General features: G+C 42.3%; 1 protein-coding gene across 1 annotated transcript in view; it reads right to left on the bottom strand.

Annotated features, from left to right (window-relative positions):
- LOC306931232 (calcium-activated potassium channel subunit alpha-1-like) overlaps positions 1 to 25,414 on the bottom strand; it is a 247,320-nt gene that overhangs the window by 47,226 nt on the left and 174,680 nt on the right. Inside the window, 9 exon segments of the mRNA XM_079512515.1 lie at positions 8,783 to 8,859; positions 9,433 to 9,519; positions 15,303 to 15,371; positions 16,229 to 16,338; positions 17,730 to 17,885; positions 18,983 to 19,052; positions 19,598 to 19,680; positions 20,246 to 20,351; positions 21,189 to 21,299. Coding sequence (XP_079368641.1) covers positions 8,783 to 8,859; positions 9,433 to 9,519; positions 15,303 to 15,371; positions 16,229 to 16,338; positions 17,730 to 17,885; positions 18,983 to 19,052; positions 19,598 to 19,680; positions 20,246 to 20,351; positions 21,189 to 21,299 — 869 coding nt within the window.

Genomic DNA, 25,414 nt, shown 5'->3' with positions numbered 1-25,414 from the left:
AAATAAGTGATATTTGAATTAAGTGAAATCACTGAATATACCTTTAAACTGGGGTTCCTTGAAATGAAACATGTGTACAAATTGAACCAAATGGACCCTTTTAATGGCTCCATTTGGTTTCCATGTGTACACTCTCCAGACTCCCGTCAGGGTACATTTTGGAGCCCTGGTTGTCCTCGGACCCCACTTTGAGAACTAGTGGTTTTTAAACGGTTTAACCCCAACCCCGTTTGCCTTGAAGTCTGAAAGACGTGTGGCATCACCTCACATAATTCATAATCAGGTAAAAAAAATATATATATAGTATTGATTTCCTTCCCCATCTAGATTTTAAATAGAGAATCGTTGGGTATAATTTGAGATTTCCTGGTCGGTGGGTCATTTGGGCTGTGATCAACACTAATTAATTATTGCTCATTTGTAAGCCTTAGCGCTTCTATGAACACGTAACAAAGTATCCAAGCCATTCACGTTTGACGGAAAAACCTGCCAAACTACTTAGGAAATGTACTGAAGTGTGCTGAGGAAAACTGCAGGGTGAATTCAGTGGTATAGGTAAATCCAAATAAAGGGACATCTGGTTCGACTGAAAAGAAATGGGGCAGAAACTGAAAACAGGGTTAGCTTGGAGGTTCTCCAAATTATACGTGTTAATTAAAACAAATATAGTGTTCAAAGTAAAAACAACAACACAAACAGGAGATCTTTTCATCAACAGACAGTAGAAATACTGCAGAATAAAATCCAGTTTTAAAAAAAAGTGAATAAAATAGCATAATTCCATCATTGCACAGTATACAGAAACAGTCGAAAACACCAAACACCAAACTACAGTATATCCAAAAGCACTAGTACCACCACCACCACCACCACCACACCTTGACTGATGCAGCATGCACTGGCCAAATATCTAACAGCTAAGCAGCACCACAGAGCAACAACAACAATCACCTGACGCAATAAAATAATAATAATTATATAATAATAATAAATATGAATAATACTAAAAATAAATATCAAAAGTACAGCTAGATGAGTAAATTAACAAATCAAAGTGTTAACCACTTAAACCCGTAAAAACGATCGACAAGCTCAAGCTTGTCGATCTGCGTTTTCCCAACAATAACAGAAAAAGACACTAGTATAAGGCCCTGTGGGACCCCGCTCAACCACATGGGGTTTAAGTGGTTAAATGTATCAGATAGATCGCTACAAATACCAAATACGGAAGCCACAGCTACACAAACTATGGAGACACAAAACAACGGAAGCACGCCACATGGACGACCTTTACGAAGACACACACACACACACACACACACACACACACACACACACACACACACACACACACACACACACACACACACACACACACACACACACACACACACACACACACACACACACACACACACACACACACACACACACACACACACACAGGACCGCGGCATGATACGTACCGCACACGCGGCCACACACTCACGTCACGCACAGACCACACATCAAGGTTATTATAGTTAACTAAAATGATTGGAATAACAAAACAAACAAAAATTGACGTTGTCTTACAAAAATTTAAGGATATAACTACCTGAAACTCTTCAAATCATAGAGAAAAGGTTCTTTGTAAACAAAAAAACGCGTTGTAAGCTTGTAGATCGGCTACCGTATTTTTGCTATTTTTCTGAGCTCTCACCATTGGCAAATGCCACATATTACAACAACAACTAACACTAAAACTGAAACTAAACTACTGTATTACTAAGCTTTGGAAAAAAAGAAAAGAAAAAGTAAACGAAAACTAATCAAAACTGAGCTGAAAACAAAAAGTCTAAAACGAAAAGTTTTATAAATAAATAAAACCTAATGGAAAATGAAAAAACGCAGCAAAAGTAGCAGATCCATAATCGTTTCGAGAATCGTGGATCCGCCCGCTTTTGATGCTTTTTCTAGTGACGCTATTAGCATGATAAAGTAGGGCCGTTAATTTATACGAGAAAAAACTAAACAGAACTAAAAAACTTTGAATATGGAGATAAGGAGGAAAGAAGAACGAAAAAATAAATAAATAGACCACAAAAACTATGATAACCTTGGAGAGCAACACACAGACAGACACACACGTAACATCATGACGTTGGGGGGGGGGGGGGGACGGTTGGCACTTACAGGCACGCAAAGTGGTCGCGCAATCATGAACCGAGACAGAGGAAAGGGGGTAGGCCCTCTGAAGGGTGTCCATGTTACTATGTACACTGCCTGACATGCATGAGCAGTCTCGCTCTGAACGGCCGCAATCAAAACAACATGCCAGTTTCATTCGTTTGTAGACGGACATCTTGGCTACAGTCATGGGTTGGTTTTTTTGGGGGGAGATGAGAGGAGAGGAGGAAAAGCAGCAGGTTATAATGGCAGAAGGAGAAATCGTCATCCAAGGGGGGAGAAGGGGATGGGGGTCGGTTGGGTGTAACTTCATTCATCAAAAGTGCAAGAAAGGCCCCTCCCTCGTCCCGATTCGATGTACCCCGGCTGGATTATTTTACTTTACGGGACCTTTCTGATAGCGGCTTTCTGATAACCCCGCTCCTCAAAGTGCACGTTCACTTACTGTGGAAGTGGGGGTCCGGGCCAGGGACTCCCCCAAGAGTCCTCAAAGGACTCCCCAGTAAAAATGTGTTATCGGTGGCTATTTGAAAATATGTGTGCGCATTAGGGCATTCACTTCTAGTCATTTTTACTAGTTGACTAGTTGCCTAGTTTACTAGTCGACTAGTTGTTTAACTACCTATAGAGCGTCGCAGTCCCGCCTCCTACCCTGGCCCAGGAAATGAAACCCAATGCATTATTCTCATAGACATTTCGTAAAGTATTTATTTAAAGACGGTTACGCCGCGGACAAAGCCAACTCGAGTCGTGACAACTCATGACAACACAAACAATATTTTGGACCAAACAAATAATTACAAAGAAGAAAAACAACAAAAAAAGTGTTGTAACCTGCCGTTTTTTTCTTCTTTCTAATTATTTGTTTGGTCCAAAATATTGTTTGTGTTGTCATGAGTTGTCACGACTCGAGTTGGCTTTGTCCGCGGCGTAACCGTCTTTAAATAAATACTTTACGAAATGTCTATGAGAATAATGCATTGGGTTTCATTTCCTGGGCCAGGGTAGGAGGCGGGACCGCGACGCTCTATTATGTAAACAAATAAAATAAATTAAAAAAATAAACTTTATTTTTTTATTTTTGGAAATAAATATTTGTACATTGAAAAACTGTGTACAGGGTGACTATAACTATAATCTACCTGATCTTGAGGCCTACAAAATCGGGGAAAAAAACTAGTCAACTAGTACCAACAAGGTCGACTAGTGGATTTACTAATCGACTAGTAAACTAGTCGACTAGTTGCTTAATGCCCTAGTGCGCAATGTGAGCTGGTACAGATGTAGGTCTTAACATAATACTACTCTCACAGTGGGGTCCAGTAGTGACCACTTCCTTGAGAGGGTCTACCAAACAGGCCCTATACGGATCAAAATGTACACACACAGTAATGGGGGTCCTTGAAATAAAATAAATAAATAAAAAGGTTTGAGAGGCACTAGGTTTAACGTGTACGTTGAGTGAGTGAAGGTGCTCATGCAGGGACTCTGTCAGAAAGGTTCCAGTACAGTAAAGCACCCAGCAGGGCCAGGGTCTGAATCAGGACCGATGTGCAAGACTTAAGCATCCCGCACGCACACACCTGACCGTCTGGAGACCAGTACAACGTAGAAAACACAACACGCCACGACAGTGGTTCTCAAAAATGTCAAGGGCCCCCCATAACTCTGAGAGCCTACAAATGGAACCAAATTGACATTTAATTTGATTCCATTTGTACGCTCTCTGAGTTACAGACGTGTAAGGGTCCATCTCGAGCCCCCGTCAAGGAACCACTTTGAGAACCGCTGCTCCGCTCGAGGCTCTGCTTGTTGGAAAACCTTCCGTTCAGATACGCCGTGCTCTTGAGATTGTATGCCGAAATTATAATCTTTGTAATGGTCAATGTACAGCAATTGTTATGTCTTGTGTATACTCGGAGTATACAACTCCCGACATGGTCTCGAGAAGGCAGACTGTGTGCGCCGACACAGCAGGTCATTTATGCCATAACAAAGTCAAAAGGCAGAAATATGACAGAGGGGAGGGAGGAGGGGTTATAGTAGAGGGTGGGCATTCAGGGAATAGAGGAGGCATGACAGAGCAATGTCAGCAGCAAAATTTCAACAACAAAAGGTTTTCATAAACATTCTGTACATTCTGTCGCCCTTGTGGGTAAAGGGTGTGATCCACGTACCTGTATATCCCCCATCATGCACCTGTAGTGGGACTAGCGGCCCTGTCCATTGGATCACACTACTCTACAGGCTCTAGAGGCCTGTCTGTCAGGGACATGCTAGCAGTGTGAACGGCAGTTTTCACAACTCCCGCTCCCCAAAGGATAAACTGCATTCACGTGCAATGCATGCATACATGCGTGTGAATGTGAATGTGTGCGCGTGTGTGCGTATGTGTGTGTGTGCGCGCACGCTGTGATACTTGTGCGTGTGTGGTGGGGCTGCAGGGTGCATAGCCGTGCAAGTGTCAAGAATGCAGTCATAAGTTATCTATGTCAAAGTACTCAAATTATGCCCGTTTTGTGGCAGTTGTTTTTTTGTAAAATGTGTCCGCTAAGCCTGATATGCATCTATTTGGCTTATTTTCCTAAACAAAAAAGGACACAATCACAGCCACACCCAGGCCAGCCAGTTGTGTCTGGTTTCATAATGGGTGATACTTTTGATCCAGCCATCCTTTTTAACAGGCTGGCATGGAAACGCTGACACATACTGTACGACTTGCTCAAGTGACAATGTTAGTCTGCGATGAAGCCATTCGTCAACTCTTTGATCATCTAACAGTTCGAGTGTGTGTGTGTGTGTGTGTGTGTGTGTGTGTGTGTGTGTGTGTGTGTGCGGTGTGTGTGTGTGTGTGTGTGTGTGTGTGTGTGTGTGTGTGTGTGTGTGTGTGTGTGTGTGTGTGTGTGTGTGTGTGTGTGTGTGTGTGTGCATGCGCGAGCATGTGCACAGCCCTCAGTCCCGGGTGGACTGTTACACTGGGCACAAACAGTCCCTGGTCCCCATTCTCTTATGGTGCCAGGCAGCTAGCTAGGGTGCAAAATGACACCGGACCAACTCTGTCTGGCTGGCACTCTCACACAAAACACCTTTTTTTCTCTGCTCTTTTAGGATAGTGTCATTACCTTATTACCGTCTGTGGGAGTTGTTTCTTAAGAGGTTACATTTCCTTTTCTGGCCGAGGAGAGAATGGGAAGCACCATGAGTATGAAGTCATGAGCTGGAGGCATCAGGGACTGTTGTTTCCTTATGCATGCATAACTGCCTTATTATTGTAGCATTTAACAAGCAAGCAGAGGAAGGCGGCTTTGGGCATAGAAACTATAGGGGAGGTTGCATTGCAACTGTTTACAAAACATACATGAACCTTTTGGGAAGAAGCAGCAAGGCTATCATTTCATGCTGAAATCCATTAAGCATGTTTTTCGGGGCTGGAAGTTTCATGGATAACACAGTATGTCATTATGTGGGCTATTGATGCGTTATGGGAGGGGACAGCGATATGGACAACACAAGACGTACGACCCACAATGTGTTTGACTTGTGAGCTGAGAGTGTCCGTTTGGGGACATTTCTTCCAGGACGATTCAACATGACCACTGCTCTGATCTGAGCCTGCCTGGCTCAGGGTTACTATAGTTCACTACAACTAGAAATTAAATAACTAGAGTTGGAAGAAAAACATAGTGAACTGAAATAAAAAATGAAAATAATAACTGTTTACAAAGTATAATGAACAAAAAACGTAGAGAAAATGTCCTAAGCTATAGTCTTCGTCAGTGTCCAAAATTCGTCTTTAGAGACAGTGAAAATACTGAAAAAACTACCAGGGTCCTACAGCATGCTAGCTGAAACAGTGAAAATAGTGAAAACAGAAACAGAAGGTAGGCTACACTACAGCATCAGAATCAGGGCACCATGTTGAATTAGAAGCATGTTCCAAACAGAGCACCGCTCCATGTGGGTCCTCCCAAAATTGCAATCTAACCTATTCAGCAAGAGTGCAAGGAAATGATATCCCCCTCCCCCCGGCCCGTACTGAACTGACACACAAAATCACCACGAATGAGTCGAGAACAACAACTGGTAGCTTTACGAGGAGTAATTGAATGCACAACACAAAGGGCTGTTTTCCTCTGAAAGACAGGATTTGTGTATGGACACAATACCTTACCGAACCTCACACATACATGATGAAAGAATACAAATACAAATCTCTGAATCATGTACAATCATGTTGTCTGGTTGAAACGTGAAGACACAGTACACAGAGACACATTCACAGTACACTTGTGTCATTGCATTCTTGCTGAATAGGTGACAGAGAGGACAGGATTATCAGTATCTAGTATCTACACACAGGACTCTGGCATGGTACCACCATCTAGTGGCAATGTAATGCCATGGCAGCTACTATGATGCAAATATCCTTTCTCCCAAATATGTAGTGAGTTTAAACAAAAAAAACTGTCTAGAATTGAAATGCACAGGGCTGGGGTGATGACATTTCAATTCTGAGGCACTGATGATCTCTGGAACCTAAACTGTAACTGGCCGAGCGTTTTGTAGGAGGGGGCGGAGAGATCACAGTGAAAGGGCAGAATGTGTGTGTGTGCATGTGTGTGTGTGTGTGTGCGCGTGTATGTGTGTGTGTGTGTGTGTCTAGGGGGGGACCAGATTGTTTTGATTCTGTTTTGGCGATCTAGCTCATTATAACAGAGCATTTTTGAGACCTTCCCACAAGAACACTTTCCGCTCTCTGAAAATACAGCAGCGTGCAAAACCTCCTTTGACACGGAGCAGATAAATCTAAATCTCAGCGGTCCCCCCCCCCCCCCCCCTTTCTCTTCTTGGATCCCCCTAAATGTATGAGTAATGCTAGCAAAATATAAATATCTGAGTTGGACTTTTCAGATTTTCACCACAGTTGCTCTTCTACTTTCCCCAATGAGTGTGACAACAGGACGGGCTAATGACATAAGACAGACATAAGGCATTTTCAATACCAAAGTATGGTTCAGTGGCCAGTGCTGGACAAGGTACATAGCCTATTTGAGTCCAAGTGCAGATCTTACTCAACTAAAGTGAAAGTTGCCCAGTCGAATTTGTACTCGAGTTAAAAGTTAAGAGTGCATGCTTCTACATTAATTATTCAAAAAATTCAAAGATTTTCTAGAAACAAAAAAAATATATATATAAACTGTGTGTATATATAGGTCGCAATGCATCGCACTATGAATCTTGTAGATCAGCTTTTCCTTTTTGTGGTTAATTCCTAATGGTGCGTTTCATAGAAAGCGCTGTGGAGTCAAAAGTACAACCCCTTGCCTTTGAAATGTAGTGCAGGGAAAAGTGACAAAGTAAAAGTATCCACAAATGCACTCAAGTAAAGTACTGTACATAATGATACTCAAAAGATGCACTTGAGGGGCAATGACTCGAGTGAATGTACTTAGTAACTGTCCACCACTGTATAATGACCAAACTGTTAGGGAAGTCTGTGTGGGCACGTAGGCTTTTCATCCCATTAACCACTTCAACCCCGGCACCCGAATTGTGGGGAAAGTCAGCCGAAGGTATAGCCCGATCAACAAGTCAACCAACTGTCTGACAAGCTCACAACGTGTCGCGTTGTGATCTTGTCGATCTGCTGTTTTCAGAGAAAAGCATTCCCCACAATAGCAGAAAATAAACTAGCATAGAGCCAACCACACATGGGGTTGAAGTGGTTAAAGTTACACTCTAGTTTTCTCGTCACATCCAACAACTCAGAACAGAACATCAGCTGACTGTATGTGAGCCAATAATGGAACAGGGGGAAAAAGGGCTCAAAGCTGGATGCGAGTTTGGATTCTGCTGTGTTTTTGGATTTTTTTGTTCTGGTTCTGAGAACAAAGTGTTCGAGATGAGAGGCAAGGGGAGAGGGATGCAGAAGCTACACTGGTAAAACATGCAACATAGATACAGTTTAATAAAACTAGTGGCTGAAGAGGAGGAAGGAAGAACAAAAAAAACACTTGCACTGCACTCTGGGTTAATAGGGACCCGTTTTGTCTTTTTTCTTTCTTTTTTTTACTCACAATACATCACTATCAGTGTGCAGTTAAAATACAGTGGGCGTTTTTCCAAGGGCAGCAGAGGGGAGGAAATACATCAAAAGTGTGTCAATGATTGTAAAGAAACATACACACATATTTAATAATAATAATAATAATAATAATAACAGAACAGAACTTATTACAGAAGAGAAAATTACAGTAGGACAATCTTCCATTGCAATTATGGAAGTTATTAAAAACAAAATAAAATTCACGATAAAACGTCATGTAGGACCACATGACCCTGAGAGCATGAGAGTGAAAGAGCAACATTTCAGTCATTTAAAATGAGGACCTTTATATAAAAAAATAAATGTACAGTCTAATAGTCATTATACACCTTTAAATCTTCTATACCACAATAAGGTATCAAATTGCATCCTAAGAGAACCTCAAGTATAATGAAAGACACAGAGAGAGAGAGGGGGGGGGGGTGTTTGTGGGGGATTGGGGGGGTCTCGGGGGGGGGGGGGGGGGGGGGGGGGGGTATGAAGGCATGGGTGTGTGAAGGTACTCACGTCGTTTGCATCCACACTTTTTGATCCGTTTGGGGTCCGTGATGTCGTCATGACAAGCTTTGCAGTAGAAAAATGCTCTGGAGGAGACACAGCGTAGAATGTTTAAAGGTGCCGCCGGGCCGCTACACGTTACAACCTTTAGAATGTTTAAAGGTGCCGGGCCGCTACACGTTACAACCTTTACAGTCACTGCATGACCATTCCAGCAGTGAAGCTGTTTTATTTTGTCTACTCCACATGCAGGCAGAGTATTTTAACACAATATAACTTTACATTCAAGCACAACCTGCTCTACTATTGAGACAATTAGATCCGGTGTCTAGGTGAGACATATGACCTTTGACACGATCCCGTTTCTGGTTTGAATTTTGCCCTGACGGTCAAAAGCCATTTTGTTCTTTAAAACCTGGTCAAAAATGTGATTTCATTGTGATGGCGATAGGACGTTGGTTCCATTGGTCCAAGCCGGGAACACAATGGATTGATTGATCATTAATAATGCACGCTTCCCACAGATTTGACCTCTGTCAGTTGTCAGAAGTGGGGGGCCCTTGAGCGCGTCCGCGAGCCCTTGATCCAGTAAGTAGGTAAGAAAATAAGTAGATCCCGAAAAAGGCTGATTCACCAGGACGCCAATGTTTTTTTTTTACCTTTTTACTTCTTTGGCGTCACTGGCGATAAAGAATCCCAGAGTTCCCTCCTGCATCTTGACGTTGTTTCCCGGGTTGATGAGGATGCTGTGGAGTCGAAGAGAGATGAGCCCATGAACCTCGGAGCAAGGCACTAGTAGTGCAACAACACAACACCACGACGTGCTAATCAAGAGGAATGGTACACACACTTCTTCTGGAAGAAAGAAAAAGGGCTTTATAGAATCACACATGGCACTGGCTTTGATTCATACAGGCACTGGCGATTTTATAGAAATGATTGACCAGCCATCAAGTCTATTGATTAATTGATATTTGCAGCCAACTACCCCATATTACACAAAAAAAAACAGTAAAAAAAAAAGAAAATAGCCAACCCACTTTAAATTATAAAATTTCGTTGACTAAAGCTATCAAGAAAAATTATCGTCTACTACCTTTTTTCACTGACAAAAACAAAAAAAAAATATATAAGCTATGGCGACTAAAACTATAGTCAATATATATGACTATATATTGTCAATTTCGTCAACAAATAAATGTTAGGGAGGGACTAGTGGAGAAGAGATCCAGTAGAACTAAAAGACAAGTCCTTTTATGTTTGGTTACTCTGTGTTACGCTCTGAAAATAGAAGATATACAAGCTCACAACGCGTGTGACGCTGTGACGGGTTGTGCACTTGTAGATCGGATATTTTCAGCACGCAACCAAGTGAAAATAATTTGCTGTCAAATTTAACGCTTGTTTTGTGTCATGTCATGTCATGTGAGGCTACACTGCACTGTACATTACAAACACACCTGCTCCTCCTCTTTGATTTTGGTCTTTTTTTATGTTACTCACACGGATATACAAAATGCACCGACTGCACAACGACAGTCGGTCAATTTTAATTCTTCTCTTACAGAAGGGTGACGATGGGGGAGGACAGGGGAAGAAAGAATTAAAATAGTTGGCCATGGGAGTGCCATTCAGATCCAGCCATCTATAGTCAAACAAAAATGTGGTGGCCAGGCCACTTAATAGACGTTAGCAGTGCAGAATGTGTTAATATTGTTACCTGAATTAGTATTGACAGTGGAATGCAAGGGAATGAACAGCCCGTGGTTTGGTCTAGTTAGATGTCTGTCGGCTCTTATCTCCATCATTTAAAATGTTGTTGTTTCGTAAATTAGTGCCCTATTGGATCATACTACAATGGCACCCAAAGGTAGCAGATCCACACGCTTTTGAGCTTGTAGATATGTTACTTTTGGCTAATATTGAATTTGAATCCTGAAAAGTAACACTTTTGCACCCGACAGACGATGGGAACAGGGCATTGCTCTACTGTGGTTTGCAATTAAAATGCCTACAGTTTACACATTATACAGGGTATGCGCATGCATACAGTGAGTGGCAAATCGAGTGGCAAACTGAGTGGCAGAGTGGGTTTAACATCGTTTAATGCAATCAGATAGGACTTTTCTGTTTCGATGTATGGGCTACCAAAGCCAGAAAGTCGTTTTTTTGCCACTCAGTAGGCATTCCTGCATAACTTCCGGGTATGATGATGATGTCACGTGCATAACCTCGATTTTATTCCAACGAAACAGTAAAGATCTTCCAGCAAGTACGTACAGTATGTACATTAGGCTGGGTTTAGTCACTCTCTCAATATACAGTGGATGAAAGATTTATTTAATTTCTCTATTTAATTTAATTTAAATTAACTTAAAGGGACTGGCTGTATCATTCCCCATTAATTAGATTGAGACAAAGATTAGACAAGAAGCACGCACTCGCTCGCTCGCTCGCACGCACGCACGCACGCACGCACGCACGCACACACGCACACACGCACACACGCACACACGCACACACACGCACACGTACACACACACAGTCAAAAACCTCATATTGTGAGCAACAAGGCAAGCATCAAAGAACTTGGTGTGATAAATAAGTGTCATCGCAGGCAGTCAGCGGTGAACAGTAACTACGTAAACCCCTGTAGTCTTACTTAGAGTCTACACCAAATCTCATCTACAAAAAACTAAACAAAAAAGAGGCTCCCCCACAGTCCCAGAATATGGATGCTGGGGTTCAAGTGGTGATTGATTTTTTTTTTTTTTTTGCGACTATGAAAACCTGCATATATGGTCACGCCTTGTTACACATCACGCCACATCACGCCTCATGACACACTCCATATATGGCTGTCTCCATATGCAAATTAACCAAGTTGGTACAACACATGGATCTCCATGTGTGGAGCACTTTGTAATTTTTTTATTATATATATATTTTTTAAGCAAGTAAGCTCCAGTACTTTTAATTCAAGTACAAATGTTGACAAGAGCCACTTTCACGTTTAGATGAATACATAATATCTTGACTCAAGTACTGGTGGGGTTTGAGTACTTTTGTCCTCCGCTGCATGCAGTTGTACCAGACAGAACAAACAGCGGTCAAACAGAAAGGCATAGCCACTGCAGAACATTACAGATATAGAGGGACAGACAGATACTGTAGATACTGTGTGTGTGTACGTGTGTGTGTGTGTGTGTGTGTGTGTGTGTGTGTGTGTGTGTGTGTGTGTGTGTGTGTGTGTGTGTGTGTATATATACACGTAGATGCAGACGTCCGCAGTAACTTCTGTGCAGTTCTGACTGTTTCCCCAAAACACCAAACTGACAGATAGTGATACTTAAAAACATCTACTCGAGAGACGTACACACGGAAGATGTGATGCAATGAAAGGATACAATGGAATGTGACGGTCTAACAATAATTAAGCTTATTCATTTTAATCTTGCATCAACTCAAAAAAGCTATCCAAATCAAAACAAGCCCATGCCTTTCCTATTATGTTACATAATGATGGACGGAGGGGTCATTCTATCTATATCTAATGGATCATAGTAGATGCGTTATATGTGTTAAATCATGTCTAATCGTGATCCGAAAACTATAAAAAACACAAAGTAGGGCTGGGCAATCACTTCGTTTCGAGCCTGTGGATCTGCTACTTTTGATGCTTTTGTGTGACACTGTAATATGATAAAGTTGGGCGTTCATTTACAAATACGAATAAACACAAAATGTAAAAATACAGAGATACGAGGTCTGTTTTATATTAATTAGACCAATAGGACCTGTATTATACTTTGTTGTGGAGTGTTGCCATACACAAATAGCTGATCTACTATTTGATGTCGTGTCGTCCCGCCCTATCATGACGTATACTGCTCTGATGGGGACAGAAAAGAACGTGCACAGTAAGGTCATTAAGCTGGACAAAGCTGACGTTGGAGGGTAAACAAACTGAGCAACACTGTGGAAAATTGAAAGTGAGAGTAATAAGTGAGAGAAGGAATGGTAATGGGACAAAAAAAGACAGAGACATTGGATAAAGGCGGTAGATACGGTATGGCGGAGGTGGGTGAATGTGTGACCTTGTTACACCGACAACAGAAAAGACAGAGAACACAGCACACCAACACCGACAAACATAATCCAATTTAAACTATATCCTCTCTCTTCCTGCAAAGAAGTTAGTGCATTAGGCACAAGGGACACCATAAAGAGAAAAAAATAATTAGAAAAAGAGACTGTTGGAGATAGCGGTTTGGAGATAGCGGTCGGAGGGAAAACATGGTCCTTGGGGAAAACCCCCAAAGTCAGAGGCCTGATTTATACCGAGTTTGTGCACCGGACGGAGGTAGACTATCTACAGAGCTCACAGCACATCGCCATGCAGCGTGTTTTGAGCTTGTGGACCCGGCTGTTTTTTTGGCACGCGACACAGGGCACGTAACTCAGTATAAATCAAGCAAGAGGCTTTTAAAGTGATGGCGATTGGGTGGAACTTTGGAAGTGAGATAAGGTAGAGAGAGGGCATACCGCTTTCGGCTTCTTCTGCAAAGGGGAAAGAATCGCAAATCAAACAGTTGTTATATGAACATAAATATAATATGTATGACTGTTATGGTAGTTACAGTAGATAGGGCAGTACCGTTTGTGTGGTGGTTGACTCTGGGTAAAGATATGCAAATTAGTATAATGTCAATCCTCTGGATCCTTGAATTTACACAATTTTAGCAAAATGACTCAATTTCAAATCATCTTCATCCTCTGACAAGATCAGACCTGATCTTGTCAGAGGATGAAGATGATTCGCCAACATTCCTGGATCCTACAGGACTCCTGCATTGTCATTTCTCCTGGATTTGGTATCAGAGTCCAAAAATTCACCAGAACACAGGAACTTACTGGTTTCTGGGGGAGGACCCCCATGGACCCCCTCTGGGCAGTGCATGCAATTATACAAGGATGTTCAATTAAATATTAATGAATGGTTATTATTAAAGATGGGTCTTACATTGCTTCAGTCATCATATCAGTTTCTGTAGGCCTTTGTTTTGTGTTTTAATGGCTGAAACTGTACCCATCATTTTCCAATGCTAGTAAAGCAAGCCTGACAAAAGTGTCAAACTCTAAAAATTCACCAGAACACAGGAAATTGCATCTACTCTGTTAAATAGTTTCTGGGGGACGACCCTCAGATTTGGGTGGGGTGGGGTGGGGGGGTGGGGGGGACACGACGACTCCCCAAGCGAAAAAATCACAGTCCAATTTTGGCAGCCCTGGACAAGAGGACGATTAAATCAAATGGCACTCAGAATACTGGCACAATCTTCCATAGAAGGAAAAAACATACGAAATCATACTGTATCAACATATCAATATGCTTATGCAGATAAATGTTATGTCACTGAGTCAGGCAGCTGAGGCCATATTATAACACTGTATCAAAATATATATAAAAAAATGCATGCATACAATTTCCAGATGCAAGCAACAACATCCTTGATAGCAGCGATAGCAGCGAAAGCATAAAAACAGAGATAAATTCTACAGGATTATAGGAGTATAAACAGATGTTGTGCATTGTTGCATTGTACTGTAGTGTTGCACCGGACTGCTCTGTGTGTGCTGCTCTAAACTACTCTAAACTTTACAGTAATCATGGTAAGGAAAAAGTGAAAACAGGTAACTAGAGAGTAGAGACTAGGTAAAAAAAAAGGTTGAGTGAGAATGAATGCAACTTGAGAATTATGGGAATAGCATACTAAAAAGCTCCCAACAGTTTTTGAGCTTGTAGGTCTGTAAAGTAAGATTTTGGCTTATGATGCAAAACCCCAGTACAAAAAGACATTCACATTTGACACATTGTGAGGGCAGTGGGGTGGGTGGGGATTTGGCAAATTGAGGCTACTGAAAAACAGTGTTTGATGTTATCGTTGATACATCGTTGATTTCTAAGTTGGTGGTTAGAAAACAAATCTGAACAGGGGCACAGCCACGGGTGAGACTAGAAGAAGTCTAAAGAAACACTTGACATGAATATTCAAGTTGATAAATTAATTGTTCATTGTTCAGGCATGGTGTTTATCCTGATTCCTGTCAGAGGGTCAACAAATATAAGGGTATATTTATATAGCGCCTTCATCCAAGGCGCTTTACATAGATTGTGCATTACATTCACCCATTCACACACACATGTATGCACCAATGGCAGCGGTCGAACTGGCGACCTTGCGGTTACCATCCGGCAACTCTACCCCTGAGCCACCGCCGCCGCCATATAGCGAACGATAGGTGCTGCTAGCAGTTATTTTCCAACGTAGCAGAGTGAATCTATACATGAAAAATAGGCCTTAAGTCTTCAAACGGGATACATTCTCAATGCACATTAGTGTTCATAGGTGGGCTTTGGCAGGTAAATTAAAATATTTGTTTTTTAAAACAGTGCACTGTTTGTGATGTTATGTTGTACCTGTTGATACACTGAAGACAGACACACAAGCACACGCACAGTACAAACCTGCTCTCCATGGTTTCTGACTTGTATTCAATTGCGATAAGCAACAGTTTCAACTTGACGTAGCAAAGCCTGCAAAGACACACACAGTATATACGTATTAGAGACAGCATGGACATAACTGTAGTGTAGTAGACCATACATCATGTGTATACTAGAGGTTTCACCAACTAGACTTTATAACTAGTCGACTCGTATAAAGTCGACCTACTAGTCAACTAGTCGAGGTTATCATTCATAACCAGCTAATTTCATTTTCAGCTAGATTTTTGTTCCACATTTCTTGTTTCTCAAACAAACGGAACGTAACCAGAATGCCTCCCCTCGTCAGTAGTGGGATAAACAAAAATTGCAGAGAACAGCAGCAGCAGGTGAGGCCCAGCTAAACAGGCTTGACGAGTATTTCACTGAAGATGTCCAATGATGCAGAATGCCTGAACAACATATATACCATTTTCACTGTTACCAAAACTACTCTTGCTCTCTCTCTCTGCCTCTTTATTAATTATGGTAACCATAAACTAGTCGATTATTAGGCCAAACTTAACTTAAAAAAATCACACCTGTGTGAACTGAGTGGTGCAACTCCCCTCTCCCCCTGCCTCTCTCTCTCTCTCTCTCTCTGTAATTAGCACTAGGCAACAGTGCAACACTCTCTCTCTGGCACAACAGCACCACTTTTGCCCCTACTGGTACTCATAGTCACATAGCCACACACATAGTCACATAGGTTAACACGGACATTGCTGTTCCTTGGAGTGGTTGCACCACTCAAAAATCTGTAGTCGTGAAACCCAAACCCCTAACCACGTATGCCTTATAATATTTACGTCTACACCAAATTATCTTCGACAAAAAAGTAATAAAAAAGACCTGAATTGTGAGTTTCTTTGTTACTTGCTGCTTGGACAGAGGGAAGTGATACTTACTCACAAATAGTGGGGAAGGTGAGGCCCACAAAGGCAGTGGACAAATACTCTGTGTACATTTCATTAGCTACTCCTTCCAGGTAATACTTCTGCCATGTGTCCTCTTCAATCTGATGGAGAGCAAGAGAGCGGCCATGTCAGAGGTATAAAGAATAGCACACATTACCGTTTTAAAGACATATTGATATGTATTGATCTTAACGTCCTTACACAATGGCAGCATTTATTTCAAGGTTCAACATTGTACTTTATTGTTAATGTCTTGTGCACATGTATAAGAGTACAAACATATCGCCTCTGTCGGGTGGAAACCTCACTATGTCCGAAACAGGTACTTTTCAGAATTCAAATTCACAGAAAACAAACAAAAAACAAACACAAAAGATATGGAGATAGGAAGTTTCTGCCTGACAGCAACGATATTTTTTGTTCGGCTTCCTTCAGACAATGCAACGAGAGGAGCACAAGACGAAGCGGCCGTACACGACGCCATCGTCATCGACTCTCTCTTGCAAAATAAATCAAATGAATCCAAGGTTTGTGTAATGAGTACATCCACACAGAACACAAATATCGGGCAGCGGCGGTCTAAAGGTTCAAGGAACCTTCCAATACGGCCTCTCATTCAGTTGCTGCTCCGTTCCGTGTCCGGGCAGAGAACCCAACGTGGCCAGCAGATGTTGCATCGCACCACATCAGGTCGTTATAAACTTATCCATCATCTTTATGACATGAGAACAGTTCTTTGATAGAGAGCAAGCACCTCTTCAGCATTCAGTACCAGAAACACTGAACAGCTTCCATATGAGATGCCAGAGTGAAATACGATGTGGCATTCAAACCCCCAAAACACTCACACACCTCTCCTTTTATTTTTTATTTTTTTTTCTGGACCGACGGCAACATTTCCCACAGAATGTATTCCCTCCGATAAAACTATTCCATGTGACAGCAAAAGACCTACTGGATGAATAGAAGTACGAGACAAGGTTACTATAGGTCTGCACTTTATTCGTTTTTATTTGCATTTAATTTTGACGTTTTCATTTCGAGTTCATTCGTTTTTCATGTGATGCATCACGTTGTATGAGCTTTATATCTTCTACCTATATCAAATAGTATATTTGAAAAAGGGCTAAAGCGGATAATTCATAATGTACTTCTTCCCTTCCTATATAAATGTAATGGAGTACAACATTGGTCTTTGAAATGCAGTGGATTGGAAGTAATAAAAGTATCCCCAAAAACTTTAAATACTCAAGTAAAGTACAAAAAAGCAACAAAAACAAAATGTTACTCTAAGTACATCACTCAAGTAAATCTACTTTTTACCGACGGCCGCTGCAAGTGAGGAATATAGCTGCAGGAGACGCAGCGACAACTTAATAAATCACTCCACTGACAGAAACATAGTGCCAGTATTCATTTTGCTCCGCGGTTTCCGCTGTGTTGCCTCGGCTGTGTTGAAAGGTAGGACTAGAGGAGAGGTCACAGCCATTACCTCGATGAAGGAGCGCATGGAGAAGAGGTTGGCCAGCATGGTGGACAGGCCCTGGGCCAGGCAGCTCTGGGCGATGAAACCCGCCTTCAGCTCGGCCAGGCAGATAGCATCATCGCCCTCCCTCCAGTTCCAGCTCGGAATGTTCAACAGATGGGCCTGCGGAGCACGGAACACAACGCCACATGACATGATGACATTTTTTTGCTAAGGTTTTCGATTTGTCAAAATGCATTGTACAAACAGATAGCGTTTTAGGTCACGGACCCCCCAACTGAAAATACTTTGTGCCAGGAATCCCCATTAGGTCCCTGTGTTTATTAATAATTATCTTTCCAACAATTTGGAAATAGCCAAAGCAGGGAAAAAAACAGAAGACTACAGAGACAGGGAGGCAAAGGCAGCGAGGTGGGTGTTCGACACGCTGCTATCTGGACACATTTAAACATTTAAAACTACAACCACAAGCATAATGTTCGTTGTCTCTCTCTCTCTGTCTCCCATCTCCCTCCCCATTTCCTGTCACACTACTGTCTACCTATCAATATAGGCATAAAAAGCCCCCCAAAAATATCCAAAAATAAATAAATAAATGACTATACAGTATGTTTGATATAATGGCGAAAAGGTAAACAAATCATACAAAATGGTCTCCTAACTGGGCGCAGGTGACTGACAGCAAATCTTAAGAACGTCCTATGTTTACTGGTGATATCCAAGGGGCCAGTAAGGCCCTAGTGGTAAGAGGAGGGACTACAGGCGGACCCGTGGATTCATGACCGGGAAACCCCGTGCAGCTGGGCTTTAACATTGAGCGCTCGGTTGCACTTCCGCATTTGCCAACCAAAATTTGGTTGGCAAATGCGGAAGTAGACGTTTTGAGACGGTCCTTCCGGGTGCTTCAAAACGCCACTGAGCAACTTCCACTGACATGAATAGCGGAGGGGGCGGAGCTTCGCGCCAGATCAGTCTCTATCCTTTTATATACTCTATAGTGATATCCCGCAAGAGTGTGTTGCTGGGACAGAGAAAGGTAGATACTACAGTAGTGAAGTTGATTTAATCCTGATTTGTCTCTCTGAAAAAATTTAGTATGAAAATCTTGGGAAGACAATCTATATAAATATAATATAAAAATATAAATAAATATATTTACGTTGTTCTAAATATCCACAGGTTGACAAACCAGACATGTTCTGGACACTTTATTTTGCATTGTGAAAACGTCCATACACATTTTGTTGTCATTGTGTTACCTTGTTGTGATATTGTAGCATCTGCGTGATGATTCTGACCTTTGGATTATAGTTTTTGATGGAGATGACCCTAAACAGTGAGAAAAAACAAACGCATGAGAAAGTAGGCCAAGAAGTCAGATAACTCATAAATCGTCTTTAATTACAGAGTAGGGATCGAATGGAATGACATGAAAATGTCATGTCACGATTATTGTGGCCAAAATAATTGGGATGAACTATATTATCACGATAATAATTAATATACTTAAAAATCTTAAAATGCTACTTGCACTTGCACCCCAGCATCCATATTCTAGGGGGGAACATTAGCCAAAAAATAGCAGATCTACAAGCTTACAACGTGTCACGTTGTGACGCGGTCCATGTACAGAGGCAACTGAGGTCCAATGCATGACGGACAATTTCAAGATAAATTCAGACATTCCATATCTCGATCTGACCTCCTGTACACTCAAGATACGCTCCACATATCGCTTCTCGCCCTCAGGCGTCTTACTGGTATAGTCAACTAAAACTTTTCAAGATGACTAAAACTATATGAAATTGTATTCTAAAGACTATGACTAAACAAAATAAAACTTTGCTGTCAAAATGAACACTGACACACAGTACCTCATGATGTTGGCCGCGTCCTCGGAGTCGGGATCGGCACAATATTTATTGGCCAGTATTAAAATCGCATCTGCATTCTCAATCTGCATGTGCAAGGGGAACAGGTGCAACCATTATATCACCACTCACTTAATACACGCACATGCCGTATGCGTGTGTATGTATATGTATATATATATATATATATATATCAAAAAGGGAAAAACCTTCCAAGGAAGGGACTGCACACTCCAGGGAACAAAGACGGACAACTTACTGCATCAACTTATTTATTAGCACTTTATTGTGCTAATAAATAAGCCAGAGTGGAATGACATACAGTATACCACATCAAAAACAAGAGTCGGTGACACGTGATTAAATGTAGCCGATCTGCAAGCTCACAATGCGTGACGATGCGACGACGACAACGACATCATCAAATTTCTCATTTTGAGGTCTGGACAGATAAGAGCCTTTTTGGAACCACTGAGCTTAGAGAGACAGGACACACACAGTTGTCCCCCACTGTCCCTCTGCATTCTATGTACAGTATGTGTTCACCTTGACTCACTGTAAGTCACTCTGGAGTCTGGATACACAGCGTCTACTAAAAGGCCTACATTGAAATGTAAACATTCCCAGTGAGATGATGTGAGGGGACGGTACCTTCACTCTGGCCAGATCATGAGGGTTGAGAACAGATCCCTGGTAGAACTCCACCTGGGTGAAGTGTCGTTTGAATAAGGCTTCCAGCTCAAGATTAGGGGAAATACTGAGTGAGTGTGAGAGAGAGAGAGAGAGAGAGAGAGAGAGTTAGCAGTTGCCTGATAATGTTACAAGAGTAGCGATTCACAATCTTTGAGCGCCCACTGGTGGGTCGTGAGGGTCTTGCAATTGGGTCCCCCCCACATTACTAACAAAATGTTTTTAATCATAATATAGCATAATTTAAAACCATAAGAAAAGTTTTCATTGATAAGTAGGTAACTTAACCTAAAGTACTAAGTTAGTTCCATTGATCAAACCCGGAACACAGGATTAATTGATCATTAGAATAAACATACTGAGATTGCACATGGACGCACCCGTCTGACCACTTAACACGGTCAGATGAGTCGGATGGCGGCCGGGCACTTTTGAGATGTTCTACGTTGGGACCCCTTTGGTCCAGAAAAGGCTGGGACGGGACCCGCTGTGATAGAGTTTGTTCTCTGTGTCTTGAATTAACCACATGAACCCGAGCATCCATATTCTGGGCAGGTCATACTAGGTGATTGTTCACCATATTGTAACTGTGTGTGTCTTTTCCTAATTTAACGCCCTACTTGATCACAGCGTCGCACAGCATCGAAAGTAGCAGATCTGCAAACTCGAAATACGGCACGAAGCGAAGTAGATCTGCTACTTGTAGATCTGTAATTTTAGCAGAAGGTTCACCGCACTTTTTGCCAAATCTTAGCCAAAAATATGGTCAAAAGATTCAGCAATGTTTTTATCTTTTGCCCCATTCAGGCATTCCCACAATAGGGACGCTAGCGCTCATGTGGTAAAGATCATCGCTAGCCTATACCCCGTGGCGCAAGAAAGAGGAGAAAAAAAAGTTACTTACTTATGGAGAAATACAATTTCTACATTGACATCATCCCTGTCCTTGTGTAGGAAGTCTTTGAGGAAGTTGGAGACACTTTCCAGGGTAATATGACCACAGACCACAATGTGCCTGGAAGAGGGGAAGGAATCAACTTGAGCGGGCAGCATAAATCACTGCAGACACTGGCATGCCTCCCACTGAAAATCAGTCATACCAGAAAGCACTCTAAAGTCCTACTCTCGATACAGAGTGAAACATCTATTTACATGTCAAGAAAACGTCCTTTCAAAGCAAACACAAAACTGAGTAATATATTTTTTTGACTTTTTTTCTTCTTCTTTTCTTCATAAAAGTGAATACTTTCCCCGTCCTATGAAATGAAAGTGGTTAAATTCTGCACGACAAGTGCAATCAAACACTCAACCCTGAACCACTTTAGAAAACGTAAAGATATAATCAGACAGGACCGCAAGTGGTAGGGGGGGGGATTGTCATCCGTTCTCAATATAAAAAGCTGTCCCCTCGGCCAAAACCGCTCGGCTTTCGTGAGCCCAATGGATGTTGACAAAGACATGCACATCAATATGCTCGTAGCCGTTCCGTACAGGACGTTACTAAAAGCTTCCAAAGTGATTTGGAGCGCCCTGCGGTCGACATAAATTGTAAATAGGACCTCAGACCATTTGACGGCTCCCTGGCAGAGATGCAACAGTGTGTTACAAACGTGGAGCGGGGGGGTGGGCAGCCACACAGGGCTGATTACAGCGGGAAGGGGGAGAGAAAGAGAGAGAGAGAACGGGCGGTTCGATTTCGACCGAGGTTGGATCTTAAAGGTTGCGTCCCTGTGTGTCCCCTGTGTGCACTTCTAGGACGTAGGGATCAAGGAGGGCTTTGTGTTTACATTTAAACTCTTGTGATGATGATGATGAGGAGCCTTTTCCACAGTCATAATCGTTGTTGTCTGTTAAAATGCGGCACAGACCAAAGGCTGTCACGGTTAAAGGATGTCATCGTGCTGTCGGGCAGAGACCTCCTATCTCCATATTCCAAGTTTTTTGTTTTTAACTTTTTTGTAAATTAACACCGTAATTGATTGTACTACAGCGTCTCACAAAAGCGACGCGTTTCGAACTCTTTCAAGCTTTTTGAATACTGAAAAGTAACAGTTTTGGAGATAATAGCTTTCCACCCGACGGAGACGATAATCGAAAACGTCTTAACAATGGAAACTGGGCTGGCAAACTTTGCAGTGCTTCTCGAAAACGTGAGCTTCCTAATGTCCCAGAACTCTAGAAGCCATGTGCATTTCAAGTTGTATCATTTAACAAGAGCTGGCGAACACATTAAGGGGAGAGAGGGAAGGGGACTCCCAGATAATAATCCTAGAATTTAGCCGATATCATTCTTCACCCCATTGCCTGATATGTCACTTAATCACACTAATCCAAGGCATTTACGACACTTTATCCGCTTCATTTGCACTGTGGTATAAAGCTGAACCACCCCTCCCCAAAGTGAAACCCAAATGTCACCAAGCCCCCTGTGTGCCAAACCCCCCGAAACGAGAAATCCAAATCCACTCAGTGGAGCCCAGCTAGCGTCTACATTGACTGGGATTAGTGTGGACAGCGAGGCGGACACCCTAATTACCCTGCGGAGACCTGTAAGAAAATCTGTGTAATGACAATGGCTTCATCATCCCCCCCACACTTAACAGGATGTGCCAGGACATAATTAAGCCACTCCAGTTCTGAGTCCCTGGGTTTGGAGGGAGCGGTTTGTGTTATTAAGTTACTCCTTTCTTTTTTTTTTTACACATAATCTGCACGGTCATCTCCGATCATTGTTCAAGACCTGGAGCTGCTAGATCCGCTCGAACAGATATCTCCTGATCCAAAAACATGTTCTCATGCACTGGTGGTAAGGCCGCGGGACAGAGCCAATACATTAGCTTCCAACTGAATGTCTGAAGTTTTTATATAGCACGTTATTGAGTTTGCGAGTGTAGAGGAAACGTCAGTCTTTATATGGAGAAGCCGATGAGAACCTTCACTGTAGCCCTGCTCCAAGCCACCGACCGTGCATTCTCCTGTCCTGTTGCCAGGCGGAATGGGAGCGCCGGCCCAGCTAGCTCGCCTGGAGTGGACTCGGGGAGGTGGCATGCTGCGGGCAGAGCAGGGCCACTTGGTTTAATGCTCTTCACAGATGTCCTTTTAAGAGAATCTAACGACTTGAGCGGCTGTGATGATCGCATGCAGTGGTGGACAAAGGAGGGCAGAAACCTCTTATCTCCACATTCTAAGTTTGTGTTTTTTTTGGAAGATTAACGCCATACTTCATCATACAAACGCATCAACAATGGCAGATTTGCAAGCTCAAAACTGCAATTTTGTTTGCTATTTTTTAATTTAAATCATATTGATTTGAATCAATCTGAATCAATCGAGCCCACAGCGCTGTATTTTAGTCAAAGCATAGATACTCCTGGTCAATTATTACTCAACTAGTGAAAGTTGTAGCAGTGACAACAGCAAGTACAAATCCACAAGATCCACAAGTGACGTGCTCAAAGCGTGTCACTTGTGGATCTGTACTACCTTTGATGCTTTTGTGTGATGCTCTTGTGGCATGATCAAGTAGGGCATGAATTAACAGGGAAAAATTAATAAATATGGAGATAGGAGGTTTCTGCCCAACAGCAACGAAATGTACTGGTTGTTACTATCCACCACGGACTGCATGACCAGAGATGAGAGAAGGCCTGTGTGGTCTGGCCTCACGAGGCTGATGAGCTGCGGTGTTTTTCCTACTGCCACAGTCCAATGCCACCCACCCTCCTCCTCCTCCACCCAAGGAGATCCATGTGCACACACACACACACACACACACACACACACACACACACACTTTGTATTGGTTCATCATCGGCAGAACCCAGCAAGCATGGTCAGGACCTGGACGAATTAGTGACGTCTCGATTGTGGCCAGATCAAGACAAACCAAGACCAGTCACATCTGGCCCAGAATATCACCTAATTTCAACCAACATAAATCCTGCCCATTAAGACGGACATCCCTGGATGAATCAGAGAGAGTCCGATCGAGACCAGATCAATTTAAGTCATATCATAACTAGTCAGATCAGGCCCAGAATAAGCTATATTATTTAAACTGGTGAAGACGTCCTGGAAATGACGTAAAGATCATCCCCATATGGGCTGTGATCTGGCCTAGTTCTGAACGCCCTGAACGTCACCGGAGGACGTCATCATAACGTCATCATGACGAATGAAACGATGCTACTCATAATGTCTCCTCATTATTAGTGAAAGTGTTTGTATAATCCCCCAATTTATCCTCTCTCTGTAGGGCTAAAGAGGAGCTATTAAAGAGAGTTGTCTCCTTCAGTTAGCTCACGTTGTTCCAACTCATCCAGGAGCTTCTGATTAAATTCTCTTTCTACACCAGTGGTTCTGAAATTTGTCAGGCCAGGACAAAAATAGGACAAAAATAATCCTATTTAAAATCGGGACCTCCCCACCCTGACAAGCACTTGGAATTGTAGGAGTTGAGGCATTACATTTAGTTGAAATATTGTGAAATGTTGTGCCTCTTTCTTAGGTAATATTTAACATTTGGCCAATGTTTGAATTGTATTTTTTACACTAGAGTTGGTTGATTACCTTTGACGCTCTAATCATTTGGGGACCCCCCTGGGGGTCCCGACCCACAGTTTGAGAACCACTGTTCTACACGACCAAGAGTGGCATCAGCTCAAATGTGGTGCCATCTTCCAAATCGTTGCTGTCAGGCAGAAACCTTGCAGTATATTCATATTTCATTGGTTTTTCCCTCCCGTAAATTAATTCCCTATATATGACATTTCAAGTGAAAGTGGTCACTAAATATTAGTTTTGGACATATGTTTCTGCCTGACGAGTAGACCACAGCATCAAAATTCACGACAATAATCACAGAATAATGGCACAGTAAAACATTCAACCATTCATTAATTCATACAATTATTGATACCTGAAAACCACCAGGGTATACAGTTAGTTCAACATCCGACAAGTAAATAGAAAATAGTACTCACAAGCTCACGGAACAAGAAAAAGGTTTACAGAAAAACCCATCAAAATGCTTATACAGTACAGGCCGTGCACACACACACACACACACACACACACACACACGCACGCACGCTCACACACACAACACGCATGCAGTGAAATAACTACATC

This window comes from Electrona antarctica (genome assembly GCF_951216825.1).
Source record: "Electrona antarctica genome assembly, chromosome: 10".
NCBI classification, from domain to species: Eukaryota; Metazoa; Chordata; class Actinopteri; order Myctophiformes; family Myctophidae; genus Electrona; species Electrona antarctica.
This window is presented reverse-complemented; position numbering and strand designations above follow the sequence as displayed.